General features: G+C 33.6%; 1 protein-coding gene across 1 annotated transcript in view; it reads left to right on the top strand.

The window, feature by feature from the left end:
- Window positions 1-1,147: 1,147 nt before the first annotated feature.
- The window catches only part of LOC149788893 (plexin-A1-like), a 159,867-nt gene continuing 139,025 nt past the window's right edge, over window positions 1,148-21,989 (top strand). The window contains exons 1-3 of the mRNA XM_089973565.1: window positions 1,148-1,237; window positions 1,836-1,981; window positions 11,567-11,666. Of these exons, the coding sequence (XP_089829691.1) occupies window positions 1,148-1,237; window positions 1,836-1,981; window positions 11,567-11,666 (336 nt within the window). The remainder of the gene's footprint in view (window positions 1,238-1,835; window positions 1,982-11,566; window positions 11,667-21,989) is intronic.

The raw sequence follows: 21,989 nt of genomic DNA, 5'->3' as shown, positions 1-21,989 counted from the left end.
GTGTGCATCTTGCAATTGAACAAAGCCAGACTATAAATCACTTTACTTCACAATGACAATTGTTACAACTCTATGGTCGTAAACTAAGTAACAGGAAGAAGTGAAACCAACAAGTTTAGTAAAATTCGCAATTTATTTCCATTTAATAAAAAGTGAACATTTAAAAGAAACCTACAGTATGGTCAATTAAGTCCCAAATAATCCTTAATGTTCAATCACAAGTCCAACAGTATAGAATATTCCAAATAAATTCAAATTCTTGAATATACTGATGTACAATAATCTTGCATAGGTTGATTTATCAGCAGTCTTGATTTATCAGACATAATCCAAAATGTCTTTGAATGAATTTGGAACAATCTCGTAATAGTGTTTTATTCCAAACATCATTGAGCATTTTGTAATTTCAATAAATAATTTAAATGATTATTCTCAAATTATATCAAAACACAACTAACAATGATTTTACAGATTTAACTAAAAGTCAGAATGAATAATAATGTTGTTTACCTCAAACTTTATATGAAAAACTAACACACACAAACAAAGACCAGGTTGTGGTCAGATTTTGCTTTCAGAACATTTTAATTGTTTTTTTTAAATAAAGCCGAGACTTGAACTCAGAAATCAGAAAGCAACTCATTCTTAAGTTACAAACATGGATAAAAGTTAACCATCTAAAAATGTTATTTACAAATGTCCATTATCTTAAATTAAAACCTACAATCATGGATAAAAGTTAAGCACACAATATAGATATACATGACACAATGTTAATAGAGGAACTATGATGGACCCTCAAAGTTACCCACACAAGAAAATAATCAAAGCAGAACAATAGCTGGGAGACTTTTGAAATACAAATTGTGTGTTATCCTAGATGTATTTTTGGAATCACTGCTATGACCACCATTGACGGTAGTATTGCTTGAGTTAGTGACTACATCAACCATCATAGTGACCAGTCAGATTTGGTTTTGTGCATATATCAATAGCATCCAGTGTCTCTGGTGGTGCTTGCAAGATAATTTCATTATGGTTACATATATTGATTATGTGTCTGTTCAGAACTTCTTGTAGTGACAAAAAGTAATCTTGGCACAATTACCAAGCTGTACTTGATGGTCATCAAGATAAAACAATAAGCATGGGTGAGTTCAAAATGGTGCAGGTTGAATGGAAAACCACTGTTGACTCCACACACGTACAGAACTGGGGCATTAGTGACCCAAAACAGGTAGCTGATTTACATTCAGAAAAATTCAAGTAAATATCTGCATCAGTGTATTGATTTAAGGTAAACATAATACATGTACAGAGGCACCTTGGAAACTTTGCTTGAGGACGCACATGGGTTATAATGACAGATCCATCCATAGGTGAAAAATATCAAGTGGGGAAACGTTATGGAGAATTTAGATGAGGTTTAGGGATTAGAAACCATAATTTGTCTGCAAATCTCATACCCCAAGTATACATCTATTGCCCAGATTATTTCATAAATTCATGACATAGGATCGATGGCAAAATTGCCCATGACATTTCTCAAAGATTTTAGATACCAAAACCATAGAAGATGAACCAACTTGTAATTTTCCCAACATAAATATTTGCAGTAAATACTTCTTGGTGACCTTTTCCAGTGTGTAGAAAAATGGACTGGACCGGACTTTCAAAGTGGTACCTGTTTGACCTAGAATGAAATATATGGCTTGCACTTTCCTGGCTCAGACCACTTAGCCATTTATGTCTACAGTTTTAAGATTTAATAATTACAGTTCATCTTTCATTCTTTATAAAACTGTTGGTCTTTTAATTCCTTTCTCTGCTTGCAGTTTGAGCCAAGAGATGGACCAATTGGAGGAGGAACTGTTATCAGAATTAAAGGGAAAAACTTTGGAATCTTTGCTAATGAGATTGATAACATCACAGTTGCTGGAATAAATTGCCAAAAAGATACAATTTTTGATGTTAGCGGGATGTAAGTACATTATTAGAATCTATTCAAATTGGCTGTCATGACCGTATGTCTGCTTTATGATCTGAATTGTATGCTTGCCCACATTTTGCACCTTCAAACTACAGAGTCACTTTTAATCTGACTTAATGGTATGCTTCTTAGAACATGTTATAAGCTTTTGTTGTAGTGGTATTCTTACAACCATTTAGTTTTCACAGTAGACTACAGAACCAATGTTGACCCATACTTGGTAGGAATATTTCTTTGGCATCTTCTGCCAAAATCGTGTCTTTTGTGACTTTCCAAGAAACTGTTTGGCTTCCATAGCTCTTAGGTGGAAAATGTGATGAATTAGGGGCTTTATTACAGTAAATTCAGTGGCAAATCTTGTATACACTAGCAATGTCATCCAGATGCTTGTAAGAGCTATGCTTTAAAAGAAAATAAAAAGACATGACTGCCATATAAAATCTGTGCAATATAAATATACACTTAATAGCGATAATTATTAATAATATGTTATTTTAATGACTGTAGCTGAATTAGAATAGACATGGATCTAATCTCCCTTGAAGCACACAACTAATCTATATAACAGAAAGTTCTAGTTCATGAAAAGAAAGTTGCATAATGATTAGCAGTGTTGAAATCAGGTCTTCTAACATAAAAAAACCCAAACACAGCACATCAACAAAATAATAGATGGTGAAATGTACTGTACAAGTACAAGGTTTAAAGCAGTGAAGTATGTTGAAAAAGCATGGTGCAAAAGTGTCATATTTTTTCTTTTAAACTTTTATCAGATTTTGCTGCTTTAACCCTTACCTTATAGAGTGTATGGCTTTTTAGCCCTCTGATACACATGTAGCTAAATTACTCAGTGCTGTGTGCTATAAATAGAGCACCTGTTACCTATTTGACTCCATACACATAGGCCTGCCTGCTAACCATTAAGCAGTGTAGTGTATGTTGCGTTTAACAGCAGTTTTAACCATTTTCACTTTTGGTACACATCCATTATGTATGGAAAAATTTAAGAGTAAAGTCCAATCATTATAGCTGTGTAATTACTTTTCATGGAAGAATTTTTTATGTTCTTCAAAATATTGAGAGAACTTGTTCACCATCAAGTCAGTGAAGCCATGTAATCAACCGTAGCTGCCATTTATCATACTCGATATTTACAAGATATTTGTCTGCATCTACATCACTGAGTCATCTGAATTTGATAATTGATTAAAACTAATTGCTACTTACTTCAATATCAGAGCCTTTACCTAAGTTATTAAAGCTTTGATAGTTGTGATTCTAATCATGAAAAGTACTGAATGAAATCCGCGATCGCCATTTTGGAGAGTGGAGAATATGACCCAGTTACTTTAAATAGCAGATTGCAACCAGAGCATAAACAGCGATCACGTGATCTGACATAAAGGTCATTCACAGCAGTGAATGAGGTATCTAATAGGGGGTTTTCCCCAATGGTGGCTTTATGAAAATCCGCTAAAAATAGTAGATGTTTACAGCAGAGTGAACTTCATAAATATGTACCAACATGTCTTTTTCATGTTTACTCCACTACTAGATATATGTGCCCTTTGCTATCTCCATATACATGCACAGTAATCATTAGAAATGTATATTCTCAGCAGTCTTTGTACATGAATTAAATACTGCAGTACATTAATTGATTGCTGTTAACATTGGGTAGGACAAACATGTAATATATAATCACCATGACCAATGAAAAAACAGGCAGGGACTATGTTCATGGTCTTTGGCTTTACTCCAATAATGCTCCTCATCCATCACAAATATGCTTAGTTGAAGGGAGAATTATTTTCCACATTTTCCAGCCTCCACATTGATGCACTAGCATTTGTAAACAGAACATGAGAATCATTATATATATATATATATATATATATATATATATATATATATATATATATATATATATATATATATATATATATATATATATATATATATATATATATATACATGCAGTGTTTAATTTGTGTGATCTGATGATTTATGTGATTTTGTTCTTGCATGAAAAAGTCTTTGGTAAGTAAAACTCTTATCTGGATCAGTTTCATTACTACATAGCTGATATTGTCAAAATGTCAGATGAGTTCAGTAAGGAGTGTGATTAATGCATATTAATATGTTAAACAGATCTGGTTACCATTCTGGAGGTAATATTTCTGGTCTGATTTTATCAAATGTGTAAAAAGGGCTTATATCATCAATGGCAGTTTTGATAATGACATCACTATGTGTCAATGAAATGCTTTGACCTATTAGTGACTCTTTTTATGATCTGATTTTGAACAAGTTGTTAAATAGTCTTGTATCATCAAGATGTTCAGGGCTAGAAAATTACACCAGCAAGTTGGCATTTTGATAGTTACAATTTTGATATTGCTAGCTGAAAAAAGTGACTTTCTTGCTAGTGATATTTTGGAAGTGTGGGTAAATGTTTTCTTTTCAGAGCATGAAGTTTAATTGTGGACATTGAAAATAGCCAATTAAAACTATCATGACTATCCAATTGAAAATAGCCAAGTTTTTACCAGTTTAAACTTTCATGACAATCAAAATGCTGCTAGTACTAATAAAAGCCCTCATGTTTTTACAAGTTTTATAATGGGCAAGATATTCACTTATTTATAAGGTAAAATTAGCATGATAAAAGGTTGGGAGATAGTTTACATTGGGTGACAATCTGCTTAGTGAATTGTGGTTAGCTGTTAAGTTCTGTAAGCTAGGTGAGTTATATCAGTACCACTTGGCAATGTAGTAAAATAGATGACAAAAATAGTAGCCTCTGAACCAGATTCATTAATTGTCATTAAGGCTTCACAAAAATAGTTGTAGATGTGAGCAGAATGAGGTCATGTACTAAAATATACACCACTCAGATTGTGTGCTTCCAACATGTAGATATGACCAAGAAACATGATAAAAAACAAATTAGATTTTTAATGTCAAAAACATTTTGTTACAGGTCTTATAATCCATCAGTACAACAGATATACAAACAAAGCTGCTAAAATAATAATCTAGTTTTTAAAATTAGGACAGGAATTGTAGTTTGAAATATGTACTTACCTTTTAAGCCTATTTATGGTGTAAAATCTCAGTTAAAATTATTATTATTATTCATTGAATTTCTTCGGGCAGTTAGTGCACAATATCTGGAGTCCCACAAGAAGTGACTATAACCTTGCACTGGTTGAGAACAAGTGCTTGATAATCCAATACTGCTTTTATGCTGTGTTGTGTTTCTTCGAGCCTTAGGTGTTTCAAAGATCTGTAAAAACGTCCTCTTAATCTGTAATTTCTTAATGCCTGCCATCCATCTGTACATGAATTCATTTCTTTCTCTTTCACACAATGACTTTAGTTTTATACCATCTGCTTCACCAAACTTTGGTTTATTACATGCATTTCGAAGAAACCTATTTATTTTGGGGTAAAAAACAACAGGTCTGACTAAAAGAAATTGTTTCTGTACAGTAGCTTTACTTCAGGCATGGACCAAACAGTACACCAAGCAGTTTCTGTGCAGTAGCTTTAGGCATGGACCAAACTTTGTGGATGATTTACATTTAGGTGAGGAAGAAGCATATTGATTTTGTGGGTTAACAGTCAGGTTCACTGTCTGAAAAATGAAATATGCTCCATAACTCAAACAAAAGTTAATTTGATTTTATCCAAATTTGGTATGCAGCTTGATATTTATGAGACCTAAGCTTAATTCACTTGTTAGCATTCTACATAATTTAAAAAACCCTGAATTTCTTATCCACCTTCTAAACATGCTTTTACACTTAAAGGACTCCATTATTGGATTTTCAGCACATTTAGAATGCAGCTTGATATTAACGAGACAAGTCTGAGTTGGATTATCAGTGTTGCTTAGGTATATGTTCAGTATGCTGTTGTTGTTGTTGTGGGGTTTAACGCCATTTTTCAGCACGATAGGGCTATATATGGCGGTCAGTATTAATGGTGGAGGAAGAACCCGGAAAACCCCGGAAAGAACCACCGACCCACGAGAAGCTACTGGCAAGCTTTCTCACATGCCCACATTGGCTGAATCTTAGACTCGTGTTCAGTATGCAATATCATCTTTAGCAGAGTTATGACCCTTGATTTTTAGACTATCCCCATTTCATTTTGTGCAATGATTAGCTTGATATGCTGCTTTATTTTGAAGACATTATGGTATCTTTTGATTTTTCAACATCAGGTATACACATCATTTAGTAGGCTTCTGGCCTATGATTTTTTTCCATACAGTTATTCCTATTATTATTACTATTGGACTTAAAATAAATTATTTATGAAGCTTTTATGACACAAATGTTCAGTTTCAAACCAAAAAGCATGTTTTCTCAATAAAGCCTGAAAGGAGATGTGTTGTATTGCCCACATTATGATGTTTGTAAAAATGTTTGTACATTTACTGGCAGGGACAGTATTTTAGTCTAAAATGCTGCCAAATCAGGAAATACAGGAATCAAATAATACTGGTCATATTCTTTGATTAGTTTCAAAAATAATTTTGTTTTAAACCAAATGTATATTGAGTACATTGATTATTTAATGATTATATGCTCTGAAACATAAATATTTACAATCATTCACTGTTTATTTAAAAGAATTTTCTATCATAAGTCTACTTATCTTTTCAACTAACATGTAGATATTAGTAATCAAGCTTTTTATTCAAAATTGTTACCCATAAATACATGTAGTTCAACCAATATACCATTTCTATTGTACATACATGAGATCATTAGAGTATATCATAGGAAAATAAAAACACAGAATATACAGCAAAAAGATGTACTGTCTGCAAGTGTTCAGTCTCGCTACTTCATTGAAAACAAAACACCTGTCATGCCTAATTTTTGTGGAAGTTTTTGGGAAATTTATATCTGAAAATTAAATGGTCTATATCTTAATCGTAAATTGAGATAATTTAAAGCATAACTAATTAGGCAAAAAGATGAAAACTAGAATTTGATAATTTTTATAAATTGGTGTAAATTTGATAAATTCTAGGAAGGTTTGGTTGCCATGGCAATTGTCATCCTTATATACTGAAGTAAAGTATACCCAAAAATAATAATAATCATAATACTGTAATAATAATGACTTTATTTAAAGAAGGTGATACAGTTAGCGGAAGAACTAATCAACCTAGGCACCTTTATACAAAGGAACTTATTTATATACAAATGCACACATATACACACACATGCATACATATACTTAGCAGCATGTATGTGCATATACAACAATATATTCATTTTCTTTCTTTTGTCTCCCAAGATGGATACTCATCCATACATAATGAACCCACATAGTGTATATACATGCAATATGCATTAAGTAAATACACATCCTATATCAACAACAAATTACCCAGTATTCAGAAAATGATTATTGTACAAGATGTAGCATGTATGGCATGCCAGATTATTGACTTTATGAATATTGTGTCATGAAAGTTCAGTGTGAAATGGCAGACCAGCTGTGAATAGCTTCTCGTGGGTCGGTGGTTCTTCCTGGGGTTTTTCCGGGTTTTTCCTCCACCATTAATACTGGCCACCATGCATAGCCTATCGTGTGTTGAAATATGGCGTTAAACCCCATAACAACAACAACAACAACCAGCTGTGAAACTGATACACAGTAAGGCGGTAAATACCTAAAATATTTTGCTGAATTCCAGTCAGTAGTTTTCAAAATGTCCTAAATAGAATATTAGAATATTCCCCTTTCAGAGGTGCAAAAACAGATGCTGAGCAAAAGGAATACATTTTAGATTCATTCATATCAATACCAGATAAAGATAACACTACCTTTTACCGTCTGACACAAGTGCTTGAAGTCCCAGCTTCAAGAGAAGAATATGACAGTCTTCTGATTATTTGTCCTGATGTCCATTGTCTTTCTAACATAAGACAATAAAGTGTGCAATTTGTCCTGATGTCCTTTGTCTTTCTGACATAAGAGAATAAAGTGTGCAGTTTGTCCTGATGTCCTTTGTCTTTCTGAAAAAAGTGTACAATTTGTCCTGATGTCCTTTGTCTTTCTGACATAAGACAATAAAGTGTGCAATTTTTCCTGATGTCCTTTGTCTTTCTGAAAAAAGTGTGCAATTTGTCCTGATTCCTTTGTCTTTCTGACATAAGACAATAAAGTGTGCAATTTGTCCTGATGTCCTTTGTTTTTCTAACATAGACAATAAAGTGTTCAATTTGTCCTGATGTCCTTCGTCTTTCTGACATAAGAAAATAAAGTGTGTAATTTGTCCTGATGTCCTTTGTCTTTCTGACAAAAGTGTGCAATTTGTCCTGATTCCTTTGTCTTTCTAACATAAGACAATAAAGTGTGCGATTTGTCCTGATGTCCTTTGTCTTTCCGACAATAGACAATAAAATGTGCAATTTTTCCTGATGTCCTTTGTCTTACTGACATAAGACAATAAAGTGTGCAATTTGTCTTGATGTGTGCAATTTGTCCTGATGTCCTTTGTCTTTCTAACATAGACAATAAAGTGTGCAATTTGTCCTGATGCCCTTTGTCTTTCTGACATAAGAAAATAAAGTGTGTAATTTGTCCTGATGTCCTTTGTCTTTCTGACATAAGAAAATAAAGTGTGCAATTTGTCCTGATTCCTTTGTCTTTCTAACATAAGACAATAAAGTGTGCAATTTGTCCTGATGTCCTTTGTCTTTCCGACAATAGACAATAAAATGTGCAATTTTTCCTGATGTCCTTTGTTTTACTGACATAAGACAATAAAGTGTGCAATTTGTCCTGATGTCCTTTGTCTTTCTAACATAGACAATAAAGTGTGCAATTTGTCCTGATGTCCTTTGTCTTTCTGACATAAGAAAATAAAGTGTGCAATTTGTCCTGATTCCTTTGTCTTTCTAACATAAGACAATAAAGCGTGCGATTTGTCCTGATGTCCTTTGTCTTTCCGACAATAGACAATAAAATGTGCAATTTTTCCTGATGTCCTTTGTCTTACTGACATACGACAATAAAGTGTGCAATTTGTCCTGATGTCCTTTGTCTTTCTAACATAGACAATAAAGTGTGCAATTTGTCCTGATGTCCTTTGTCTTTCTGACATAAGAAAATAAAGTGTGTAATTTGTCCTGATGTCCTTTGTCTTTCTGACAAAAGTGTGCAATTTGTCCTGATTCCTTTGTCTTTCTAACATAAGATAATAAAGTGTGCGATTTGTCCTGATGTCCTTTGTCTTTCCGACAATAGACAATAAAATGTGCAATTTGTCCTGATGTCCTTTGTCTTACTGACATAAGACAATAAAGTGTGCAATTTGTCCTGATGTCCTTTGTCTTTCTGACATAAGACAATAAAGTATGCAATTTGTCCTGATGTCCTTTGTCTTTCTGACATAAGACAATAAAGTGTGCAGTTTGTCCTATGTCCTTTGTCTTTCTGACATAAGACAATAAATTGAGCATGTTTGCTATGCAATAGGTCAGTCGGAAATATTTCTTCAATTTGGAGGATTTTAAGAGCTCAGAAAAAGTGAACAATAATTTTTTTATTGAAACACAGTCACATTGTTCAGGTTCAATAACATTAAAGTTGGGGCCTTAGGGGCAGAAGACAAAGCAATGAAAGTTAGAAACAACATCTTTAAATCATCTGATTGTAAAAAGGGTTCAGTATTAACAACTTAAAACACATGGAACATCCCAGCATGAGAAGATAAAAAAATTAATATTTTATGGCTATTACACTATTTTATGGCTATCATAATTATATTTATTTTGACTTTTGTTTTCTTTGCAACTTTGTTGGCTCCTAAAAACCATTTGCTTACAATTTAAGTTTCCGGAAATATATATGTAGATAGATAAGTAGATTAGAATGGTTCAGAATACAGATATAGTTAGAAGACAAAAAGACAGAACAGTTGTATTTTCAGTCAGCTTCTCGTTGCCCTTGGGCAAACATACTTTTATGAAATGTGTAAATTCCTCGGGCAAGCAGACTTTTATAAAATGTGTAAATCCCTGGGGCAAACAGACTTTTATAAGATGTGTAAATCCCTGAATAAAAACTAGAAACTTGTGTCTTGCCTAGATAATATAGCAGTCTAATCTCATCAACTATGTCAGAAATAATGAAAACTTAACTGTTTGTAGTTCTTTATTTACAGTGACAACTGAAAGATTTTTGAACATTAACAATAAACAAAGATGCTGCTTTATGTAATGCGATGATATCACAGGGTATAAAACTCACAGACCATAAATCATTTTGAATGGAACATGACCTCTTTCTTCCTTTTCTCTCGCATTTTTTTATGATGTACCCACAGGCAAGTAGCTAGAAACTTGAACTTGCTGGAACCAAATTTGAGATTGTCCTGGGACAAATTGATTTGTAAATCCATGCCAAGCAATTTTATAACAGCATGGACATGTGTGTATTAATAACACTCCATGATATATGTAAATGTTTCTAGCAAGTCACTTTGAGGTGAGCATGTGTATTGCATCTTTCTATGACCTATTTTCTAGAATTATTAAAAATGGAGAATTATTATCTAAAAGCATGGACTTGTGTATTTTGAAAATAATGTGTGATTTGTCTACAGTTTTCAAGCAAGTCATCATGAGATGTGTATTTCACCAAACTGGATTTGTACTTTCTAGGCTTTATAAAATAAAATATATATATATATATATATATATATATATATATATATATATATATATATATATATATATATATATATATATATATATATATATATATATATATATATATATATATATATATATATATATTGATATATATATATATATATATTGATATATATATACACATGTCCATATGTCCATGTTTTAATGTATCATCTTTTTTCTATTACAAATAAATGTTAAACTGTCCACTGATGATTTATTTTACAATGGCTGTCATAAATTAAGACTGGGGCACTAACTTTTAGATTTTGTCAAATTCTAAAAAAAATATGCTCATTCTTCAATAGTTCGATTCAGTTTGACATAGGACTTTATAATTTGTATGTCTTGTGATGAACATGTATCTGTGCTAAAAACTGTGTCACTGTGACATGCTTTACTGGATTAATGCAAAATGGTTATACAGTGGTGTCTGGGCTCCCATTCTAGAACCTTATAATCATACCAACTCCTACCACAGAAGTGGCTTTTTCTTATAAGCTCCTGATCATGTTTTTGTTTTTCCATAGCAGCCACATGAAATTACAAAAACTACTAAATAAAGTCAGCTTTGTTTAAATCTGATTTTGTAGGAATTAATTAACTGAAGTGTTGTCAGCAAACAGAAATAACAACAGCTGACATGCTCTATCACTCAGCTTTCTTATTAATGGCTATATATTGTACATTTTGACAGATTACTCATAACACAGATTAACTGCAAATTTTGAATGTGAATACATGTAGAAATTGGATGAGTGGATGAGCATGTATTATGCTTTCATGTGATGACTCATTGGTAGTGACTAATTAACAGGTTCTCTATAATGTTCCAAATCATTCTTTTCAGTGTGACTTGTATAACCATGTCCAGTGTCAATGAAACTCAAGGACCCATCATTATGAGTGTGCTTGGCAAAAGTGGACAGCATGGAATTTTCACCTATAAGGTAAATAATGCTAAGGATGCAAAATAAGAATGCTTTGGAGATCAACATATTAAGAATAGGAAAAGAGTGATAACATTTGGAATGCTTTGGAGATCAACATATTAGGAATAGGGAAAGAGTGATAACATTTGGAATGCTTTGGAGATCAACATATTAGAACAGGAAAAGAGTGATAACATTTGGAGTGCTTTGGAGATCAACATATAAAGAATAGGAAAAGAGTGATAATATTTGTAGTTGTGAAAAAGAAATAAAGGAACAAATGAAATAAATTATGATGTAAACATGATGAAGTAATTCTGTATAGGATATAACTGGTGGGCTGAAATAAAAAAAGTAAAGTTTTAGTTGTGAATGTTGGCAAAGAGAGAGGTAAACAGTAATACATGTCTTTGTTTGAAATTGAAGTAGAGCAGGAGGAGGAGGAGGATATACAGTAATGATTAAGTCAGGAACACAAAGTTCCTGTGGCCATGGAAATTGATTAGAAGTTGTGAAATTTTGTGAAAGTATTTTTAGCACACTGAAAAGAAATGGAAACTTTCAAAATTGGGAATAATTATCAACAAATGTATGATGTTGTATCAAGTTTATACATGTATCTAACAATATACTTGATCAATATTGAGATTGAAATATTACTATTTTTGGTGATGGCATTTTCATTCACTCTTATTAAAAATATATGGTGGCATATCAAAACCAAGAAAAGAGAAGTAACAGGTCACCATTATGAATCACTGCCATCTCACCTCTTTCTGTGAGGGTTTGAATCTAAGGCTTGGCCAAAGTGGGTACGTGAGAAAGCTTGCCAGTAGCTTCTTGTGGGTTGGTGGTTATTTCTGCAGTTTTCCTGGGTTCTTCCTCCACCATTCATACTGGCCACCATGTATAGCCTATGTTTTGCTGAAAAATGGCATTAAACCCTATTACAATAACAAAACAAATAACACATGGGAAAGACTGGTATCATGCAGTTTGTTTTAGAAGAAAAATAAAATAAGATATATTTCACAGAAAAAAGAGATCTTAAAGTGTATATTATGTACAAAGTATATTGACTTTTGCATTGTGGCAATTGATTTGTACAGTTTAATATCCAGACTTTTTACTTTATTGAATTGAGGAACTTGTAAATATGGCACCAGTCCACTCAACAAATAAACTGACATGAGATTTGAATTGTGGGCGGGAGAAATTTTGTTCCTTCCCAATATTAAAAAACCAAAAATGTGGGGAAGATGTATTTACTGCCAGTTTTATTTTCAGTATTCATTATATATGTACTGTGTCCATCAATATTTATGAGAATTTATGGAATGTCTGTATTAAACAGTACAAGTTTGTTAGTGCTAGGATAAAATTAATTTGAAGCCAGATCTGTACAATGTGGCCTCCAAATCCCATCTCCCACCCCACCACTGCCACCACCATCTTAATGTCCACACAAATTGTAGTGGAGGAATTTCTTGTTGTCCCATCATCTGTCAGTATGTTTATATATGTTAGCTAAGGAGCTAGATTATGCAAAAACTACTTGATATAAGGAAATGAAATTTTGTGGGCATATTTATTTGCATATATATTAATATATGTTGGGATGCTATTTTGTAACTGCTTTTTCATGTTTTCTGCATATGTAAGTTAGCCTAGCTCATTGTTTGACATTGATTTTTGCCTGGATTGAGCTGTTATCTGGTTGATGAACCTTTGGTAGAAAAGTAGAACTTTGTATGAAAGTAAAGTATTTTTATCAAATCATTATGTTAATTGAACATATGACTGACAATTTATCAGTAATTAAGTATTATTAATGTTTTTATAGGCATTTGTAATGCGTATGAACAGAAAAAAGAAACAAACAAAATAATATTAATATTGTCACAGAACTGATGAATGGATGGTCGTAATGCTACTTATGGAGAATGTAAAGACAACATGAACAAAAATTAAGATGAATTAATTAAATGATGATGAATTGGAAAAGATTATATTGCACAATAGTAACAAAACAACTGCAGTTAAACCGTTCTTAAGTATTGTCTGTTCTCAAAGTTCTTAAGAACACTTTATGTTCACTGGCATTTCTGCACTGAATTATTATTCACTGATTATATACATCCTCCAATGGCTTCTTTACAGCATAGGTATGCCCTCTAATGGCTCCTTCATTGCATAGGTGCACCTATGGCTTCTCCACTGTGTAGTGAATTATAGGGTGATTCTTGTGACAGGGATGCCAGTGTCTTGACATTCTTAGGCTGTCCTGGGTTTGTCTGCCCTTGTGGCAGGATTCTCTGGCTTGCACAAGTGGTTCAGTGACTGGGGCTCACATGTCCAAACATTCTTGGGACATCCTGAGTTGTCTGCCCTTGTGGCAGGATTGCCTATCCAGGACAATCTTCTGTTAGCAGTCTCATCCTGGCCTTATCTCCCCTGGTTGAAAGCTGCTACAAAATGAAAGTTATTTTGATTAAAATATTTTAGGATTAATGTGTACATTGCATCAAGTAACTTATATACTGTGCCTTCATGCTCTGATTTTTTTTCCAGTGCTCGTTTTATGCCACACCTGGAGTTACTTTCATCTCTCTACACTAAATGAAAACAAATCTTACATTTTATGAATGCAAGCGGAAATATGAAATATTTACATTGCAGCTGATCTATACAAGCAGATAACATAAAAGCATAGTATATTCAACGTAAATGTTGTATACTTAAATATGAATTACAATCAATACATTTGACAAACATAATAGTGTGTAGGTTATAAACAATGACTTATAATAATACATATGTAAGTAGTGAAAACAATCTGCTAGTTGTAATGAATAAAACAGAACCCTCAAAAACCCCTATTGTATATAAACAAACAAAAAGAAGAAAAAAACTTTACCTCCCAATAGTATAATTCCCAGTTGCAACACTTTTCTCGCTCTAAACGTCCAGGTTTTAGCCCCCTCTAAATGTCCAGTTTTTAGCCTCCTCTAAATGTCCAGGTTTTAGCACCCTCCAAATGTCCAGGTTTTAGCCCCCCTCCAAATATCCAGGTTTTATCTCCCTCTAAATGTCCAGGTTTTAGCCCCCCCCTCTAAATGTCCAGGTTTTAGCTTCTGTCCATAGAAATTGTACATGTGACTGCCAACATTTTACTTTGGCATATGGTTGCTTTATAATAGCCATTGCAGGCATCATGAAGTTCACAAGTTTCTCGGCTGGTGAGAACTATTATGCCACTATCATGATCATATTACTTACATGAGTTTGTATTCTGCATTGAACTTCAGATAATGCATTTTAGCACAGCTGACTTCAGATAATATATTTTCAGGTTTTTATTGTACTAAGAATTTAAACTTATTTAATGCATAAATAAAAGAAAGGGATAGTTTTATGTCAATTTGCATCAAAGATGGTACAGTTTGATACTTGACACATTCTATAGAGATCTTCTTGGATGCTTCATGATGGAATGATAGGTATGATGGCCATTTTATGTGTAGCCTTGTGAACACAAATGTTAGAAGACTTGGACTAAACATAAACTTGGCAAGCATCAATCCTTTTTACACCTACCATCAGATGATTAACATTTATCACATATTAAGTCTCTGTTGATCGTTGTTTTGCAGTAAATTATGGACTATGTGAATGACAGAATGCTCTGAACTTTGATAATTAGCATGGATTTCTTGATGATAAATTACATAATGTGATTGTGGCACTCACTTAGCAACAGGGTAATAAATATTCGCTCTTAGTATCTCCCTCTACCCTAATTTCAGTTCATTTTAATTTCTAAAACTAATGTTATTTGTCATTTTACCATTTTAATTATAATTGTATGGAACTTTTCTAGTTTCTTATTTCTGTTACTCTCTTCTGTGTTGGCATTATGATCAGCAAATTAGTTTTCATTTATAGTTATATAAACATTGTAGTAAGTACATTTTTTTGGACATGGTTCTAGTCGGTACAGATGAATAATTGACATAATTAGCATCATCATGGCCACTGTTTGCTGTGTGTCTATACAAATAAAAAAAAAACAAACAATCTTGAGTGACCTCTGGTATGAGCAAACTCCCTATCATTTGTGACTAATATGACCATGCTTAGATCAATTTTACTATCAAAATGCACTGTTACATGACCACTAACTAATTGTGACCAGCAACCATGATATTTTGGCAAAGTGTGTATTGTAACACTGCTATGAATGAGTGCATCATAATATCGATATGAATACTACAGATAATTATTTTATATTTTATCCTTTGTAACACTGGTTAGAGTTTTTGGCAGAGTGCAGATTATTGAAAACCATGATGCACCAAGGAAAATAATAGTGGGGGTACAAGTTGAGTCAGGTAACTGGTTTTAACTTGCATGGCAAGGACCATGAATAAAACATCTGTACTTATCACAGATTGCCATTATAATGCCTAGGATATCAAAATCAGTGATGATTAACCATTCTATCTTTAAATGGTTAGCAGTCAACGATGCATATAGTTTGTACTGTTTGTCTGTTGTGAATACACACACAATGTTGATAATGCTACTGTAGCATGACATGTATTGCATTACATTATTTGAATATAATGATCAGGATGAATGAGGTCTTTGCCTGTTTGTCATATTAAGTTATATGCCTTTATATGATGAGTCATTTTTAAAAAGAAATCACAGGGCCCCTTCTTTCCGCAAAGTTGAATTAATGGACTCTTAGTACATTGTTTATTGTCTTGATCAATTTTTTGTTTATGTCATGGGTGTTTGGGATAAGCATTATCACGGGCTCACTTTGAAATGCACAGAGAGAATAAATTTTTACCTTACTTAGCTATTATATATATATATATATATATATATATATATATATATATATATATATATATATATATATATATATATATATATATATATATATATATATATATATATATATATATATATATATATATATATAGAGAGAGAGAGAGAGAGAGAGAGAGAGAGAGAGAGAGAGAGAGAGAGAGAGAGAGAGAGAGAGAGAGATGTAATATGTTTAATGATAGTGGATAAAAATCAAAATATATGTACAGCAAAAATTAATATTTATCTATCTTAAACCCAGTTTTGATTATTTACCTTGAAAACTATCCTACTGCACTGACCTGTTATGAGACAACCTGTCCTAAAAATCCACTTTTTATTGGCATAAAAGGTCTCTCAGGACAGGTTTTGCTTTTATATGCATATTTTTTAACCTAAAACCTAATGTCCCTTTGTCCCTCTGTTGTATATGGATATTGTTAAAGATGATAACCAAGTTACTTTACAAAACCTAATTATCTTTGCATCCCTCTGTTGTATATTGATATTTTTAAAGATGATAACACAGTTACTTTACAAAACCTAATTATCTTTGCGTCCCTCAGTTGTATAAGGATATTTTTAAAGATGATAACCAAGTCACTTTACAAAACCTAATCTTGCTTGAATCCCTCTGTTGTATATGGATATTTTTAAAGATGATAACACAGTCACTTTACAAAACCTAATTATCTTTGCGTCCCTCTTTTGTATACGGACATTTTTAAAGATGATAACCAAGTTACTTTACAAAACCTAATCTTGCTTATGTCCCTCTGTTGTATATGGATATTTTTAAAGATGATAACCAAGTAACTTTACAAAACCTAATCTTGCTTGTGTCCCTCTGTTGTATATGGATATTTTTAAAGATGATAACCAAGTTACTTTACAAAACCTAATTATCTTTGCGTCCGTCTATTGTATATGGATATTTTTAAAGATGATAACCAAGTTACTTTACAGAACCTAATCTTGCTTGTGTCCCTCTGTTGTATATGGATATTTTTAAAGATGATAACCAAGTTACTTTACAAAACCTAATCTTGCTTGTGTCCCTCTGTTGTATATGGATATTTTTAAAGATGATAACCAAGTTACTTTACAAAACCTAATCTTCCTTGCATCCCTCTGTTGTATATGGATATTTTTAAAGATGATAACCAAGTTACTTTACAAAACCTAATCTTTTTTGTGTCAATCTGTTGTATATGGATATTTTTAAAGATGATAACCAAGTAACTTTACAAAACCTAATTATCTGTGCGTCCTTCTGTTGTATTTGGGTATTTACAGGCAGAAGTTGGATATAACTATGTACAGATTATAAAAATTTAAAGATGGTATTTGAATCGGTGAGAAAAAGAGTAAATTTTTAAGAAAAACTAAAGGTGGAGAAATATCTAGCTGATGCATAAGTAATATATTTTAATCTACTTTTAGGAAAGATGTTCATGTATATATCATTTAATATTAACAGACTCACAAGAAAAATTATCTTTAGTTCACATTGATTGCTGTCTTTAGCTTGGCAAGACCTATGTTCCTTGTTCAGAAACAAAGTGCTGCTTACTCTAATCTGAAAACTGTAATGTGAGGTGTAGGCAGCAATATTGGAACTGTAGCTACAACTAAAGTTCCTCAAACACCAATGTCAACCCACACGGCACAGATACATTGTCTCAGAAAATCCTGCTTCACCCAGAAGTGAGGACAGGATGAGGATGTCCTGTAAGTCCTTGTAGATTCTCATTTATTTTACATAGAACAGGCCAACCTTTCTGGACTCCTACCTCCAGGAGGAAGAAGAGATCTGGTCTTTCATCACTGGATCTGTGTCCCAAGCCTTTAGGTTTGAAGGACACTAAAATTCTCTCAAGGTTGGAGAGACTATCTAGGGCTATGTCTTGTCTAGATCTCTTGTTACTCCATGTCTTGGCCATGGTTAAGGAGCATTCCAAGTAAGGACCATGAGTTTGCTGGACAGCATGGTCCACCACACGCCACATACACACATTGAGACCCTTGGTCTCTGGAACTAGTTGTAGGGTTCACACTCCTTCATGGCTCTTTAAAGTGCCTCTGTGTGTGCTAGAGCAGCTCAGGTAGGTATTTCCATGGGGACCTAGGCTCACAATCCAGTTAAAGCATTAGAGATTTAAAACTAAAGGCTATGTCTACAGTTGCCATAATATTGCATGCCAACCATTTTTCGTCAGCCTATTTCATCCAGCTGCCTTTCAACATTTGTTAGTAACAGTAGCCAAAATATGAAAATGTGTTATCCATGCCCATGCCTCCATCCTACAATATTTTATGATGATTGGTTGATCCGCAATGTCTGGCTATAGCCTGTTGGATGAGATTGTTCTCGCTGTTGGTCCATAGTGACCAGGCTGGGTCTTATTCCCATCCCAGGGAAATCAGAGCTTACTCCATTTCAAACATTTTCCATGCGGGGATGAATTTTCTCATAAACAGAGGATTGGGCCATAGGACAGAGTAGACAACATCCTGACCATGTAAGAGGCACTGAGAACCAAGAGCACATTGTCAGCTTGTCTATTTCTTCTGAGAACCTTGAAATCCAAAGCAGACCCAGTTTTCCTAGGCAGATTGCACTTATGCCCCATAATTTCTATGACTTGCAAACTAGAAACCACACAGGGACCTTCTGGTTGCTCAGACTTTTGTAGAGCTGTAATTCCACCATCATCCAGTTTGGTTGTCAAGTCTATCTGGTTTCTGGCTAGAATCCCCATGACCCCAAACCACACTTTTCTCCTTTTGCTGATGCATCAGATTCTGAGTGGGGTACTCAGCTGGAGCTGAAAGGGCTGATTCTTTAGGGTTTGTAGTCCCAGGAAGACTATGTTGTCTGCATCAATAATTTGGAAATGCAGACGAGTGTTCTTCAAGGTTGCATCTACAAAATAATAAGTCACTGCATAATGGTCTTCTCCTACAACATGGTGGTAGTGTACCTTCAGCAGCTAGGAGGCACACTTTACTCATGTCTCTGCATGGAGGTTTGGAACCGCATTTATCAGACAATTTCAGAAGGGATTACCCTCTGAGATCATCGCATTCCTGGTGAGAAGAATATTTTGGTTTACTCTGTGTCCAGGAAGGGCAAGATAGTCTTCATGGCATCATCTCTGCACTAATCCATAATAGATTCCCTGCTCAGACTTTGAGGGAAACCCATGGGGACATGTTTATACCAAGTCTAAACAACAAACTCCCATATTACTTTTTGCCAGTCTCAACTCAGAAGGCCTTGGCTGTGGACAGTTTCAGCCAGAAATGGGAACATCTGTTCACTTGTGCCTTCCCACCCTTCGTGATGATGATTCCACAAATACTTTAAAAATTAAGTACACCCACTGCTCAGCTGATGTTTTAGCCCCTCAATGGCCTAGATGATCTTAGGTCTTTCATCCTGCTGGTAGTCTAACCAAGGACATTACCCCAGATAAGGGACTTTTAGTTGCAGCAATGGGGCTTTCTCCTCTACAACAGTTCACAAATCATGCACCTTCAGACTTTGCTCCTCTCACACAAATTCTGCTTTAGGACAAGTTTTTAACCAAGGTTACCATGTGCATGGTTGAGTCCAGAAGATGATCATTGTTCCACGTCTATGATGCCATATGGAGATTCTTTTGTGATTGGTACAGTAGGAAATGTGTTAATCCTTGATGTCTCTCTCTGAGTGCAGTGGCTGATTTTCTTCTCTTCCTTTTTGAAGATAGCCAGTGATCAATTTCCACTATCAAAGGCTGTGGGCAGCCCTATCCAGCACACTAAAATTGTTGACAGGCCTGGTTGTTGTTTCTCTCACTAATGCCCAGATGGAATCTCATGTTTTATGGCCACATGTGGGTGAAGCTTCTTTTGACAACCTTACCCTCTACAGGGATCATATGCTACCTGATGAAGAGGTTAGTGAAGTTGCTGAAAAAATGTAAACTGAGCCTTCTTCTGTTAGAAAAGCAAAAACAACTTTGCTCACTCATTGTGTTTGATGTGCACTACGTGACAGGAATTTGCAACTTTTGAGATGTAACTTAAGACCTTAGAAGTTTGACAGAAAATTTGGCATTTCCTATTGCACTGATTTTAAAATTAGGGTAGGTAGGTAAGTAGTTTTTGTTAAAAAATAACATGATATATATCAATTAGTGTATATAATGCAGAGATGCTCCCATGATTTCATCATAATGTGGGATTTCCCTCTTGTCACAAAAATAAGGGTGGAGTATAACAAAAATGAAGGGGAGGGGGAAATGGCCATAGCTCAGTATTTACAGAACACTTTGGAAGTACCTTTTCATTAAACTGTTCTTGTAATTCATAGGGTACATACATTAAAGAAACATATAATTCATAGAAAATAATGTGATTTAGCCTATTAATGCAAAGTTTAGGTCAAACATACATGGGACAATGCTCGTTTATGGAATTTGAGAAGCACTTTAAGGTAGAGGTTTTATTCATACATCACTAATTTTGTGAAAATATGAAGAAAAGGCAGTAAAGCAAATTACAGTTAACCTATCTACAACATTTTTGCAAGCAAATTAGACAAATACAAAGACCATAAATTTGCAATCCTATCTCAGGATTGTTGAAATGAAGCTGTAAAGTGAGTGCTCATTTAAGAAAATCTTTTTCCAGAAAGAGATGCAACAACAGGCAAGAATGGTGCTATATTTCATTATTTGTACTTGGCTCTGTGCTGATTCATTTACTTGAATGTTTCAGGTTATCATCTGTGAATAGTTAAAGTATAGTTTTATTGTCATCTATGAAATTAAATGTCAAAGTTTTGAGGTTATTGAACTGTCAGTCATGTACTTAAGGTTTATGTGACCATCTTGGTCTCTACACCATGTTTTTCAGACATGAATTCATGCAAGTACATTAGAAACTATTGTAATTAATTATGACTGATATGTGTTCTTAGATTACATCATTGTTCAGATTGGTATATTCTGTGATTACATACATTCATTTCTTAAGGTTTAAGGTTCAACTGAGTGTACTATAATTTACCTATACATAGACTTCTGCAGAAAAATTGAAGTTAAAAATTTTAAGTGGTAGTTATTTTCAGCCAAACAGCAACCATCATTCTTTGATTTACAATATTATATATATCACCACATATAGGCTGATCCCATCATTCATAAAATAATTAGGTGGCTGTGACCTTGAAGAAGAATTTTGACATTAGATGACACTGATTATCAAATAGAAACAGAGCATGGTAAGTTCAGTCAGTGATGGTTTGAATGATAGATGATTTATGTGGAAGCTTTTTTTTTCTTCATTTCTTTATAATACACCCATAAATTTAAATTTTAGACACATTTTAATTTTTTGTTCATGCCATGGAAAGAGAGAAGAAAAATGAAGTATGGAAAATCTTCTTGTGTAAGAATATATATATTCCCTAAA

This window comes from Sinohyriopsis cumingii, chromosome 11 (assembly GCF_028554795.1).
Source record: "Sinohyriopsis cumingii isolate HCF-2022 chromosome 11, ASM2855479v2, whole genome shotgun sequence".
NCBI lineage: Eukaryota > Metazoa > Mollusca > Bivalvia > Unionida > Unionidae > Sinohyriopsis > Sinohyriopsis cumingii.
Note: the sequence above shows the minus strand (reverse complement) of the source record. Positions and strands in the feature narration are given on the sequence as shown.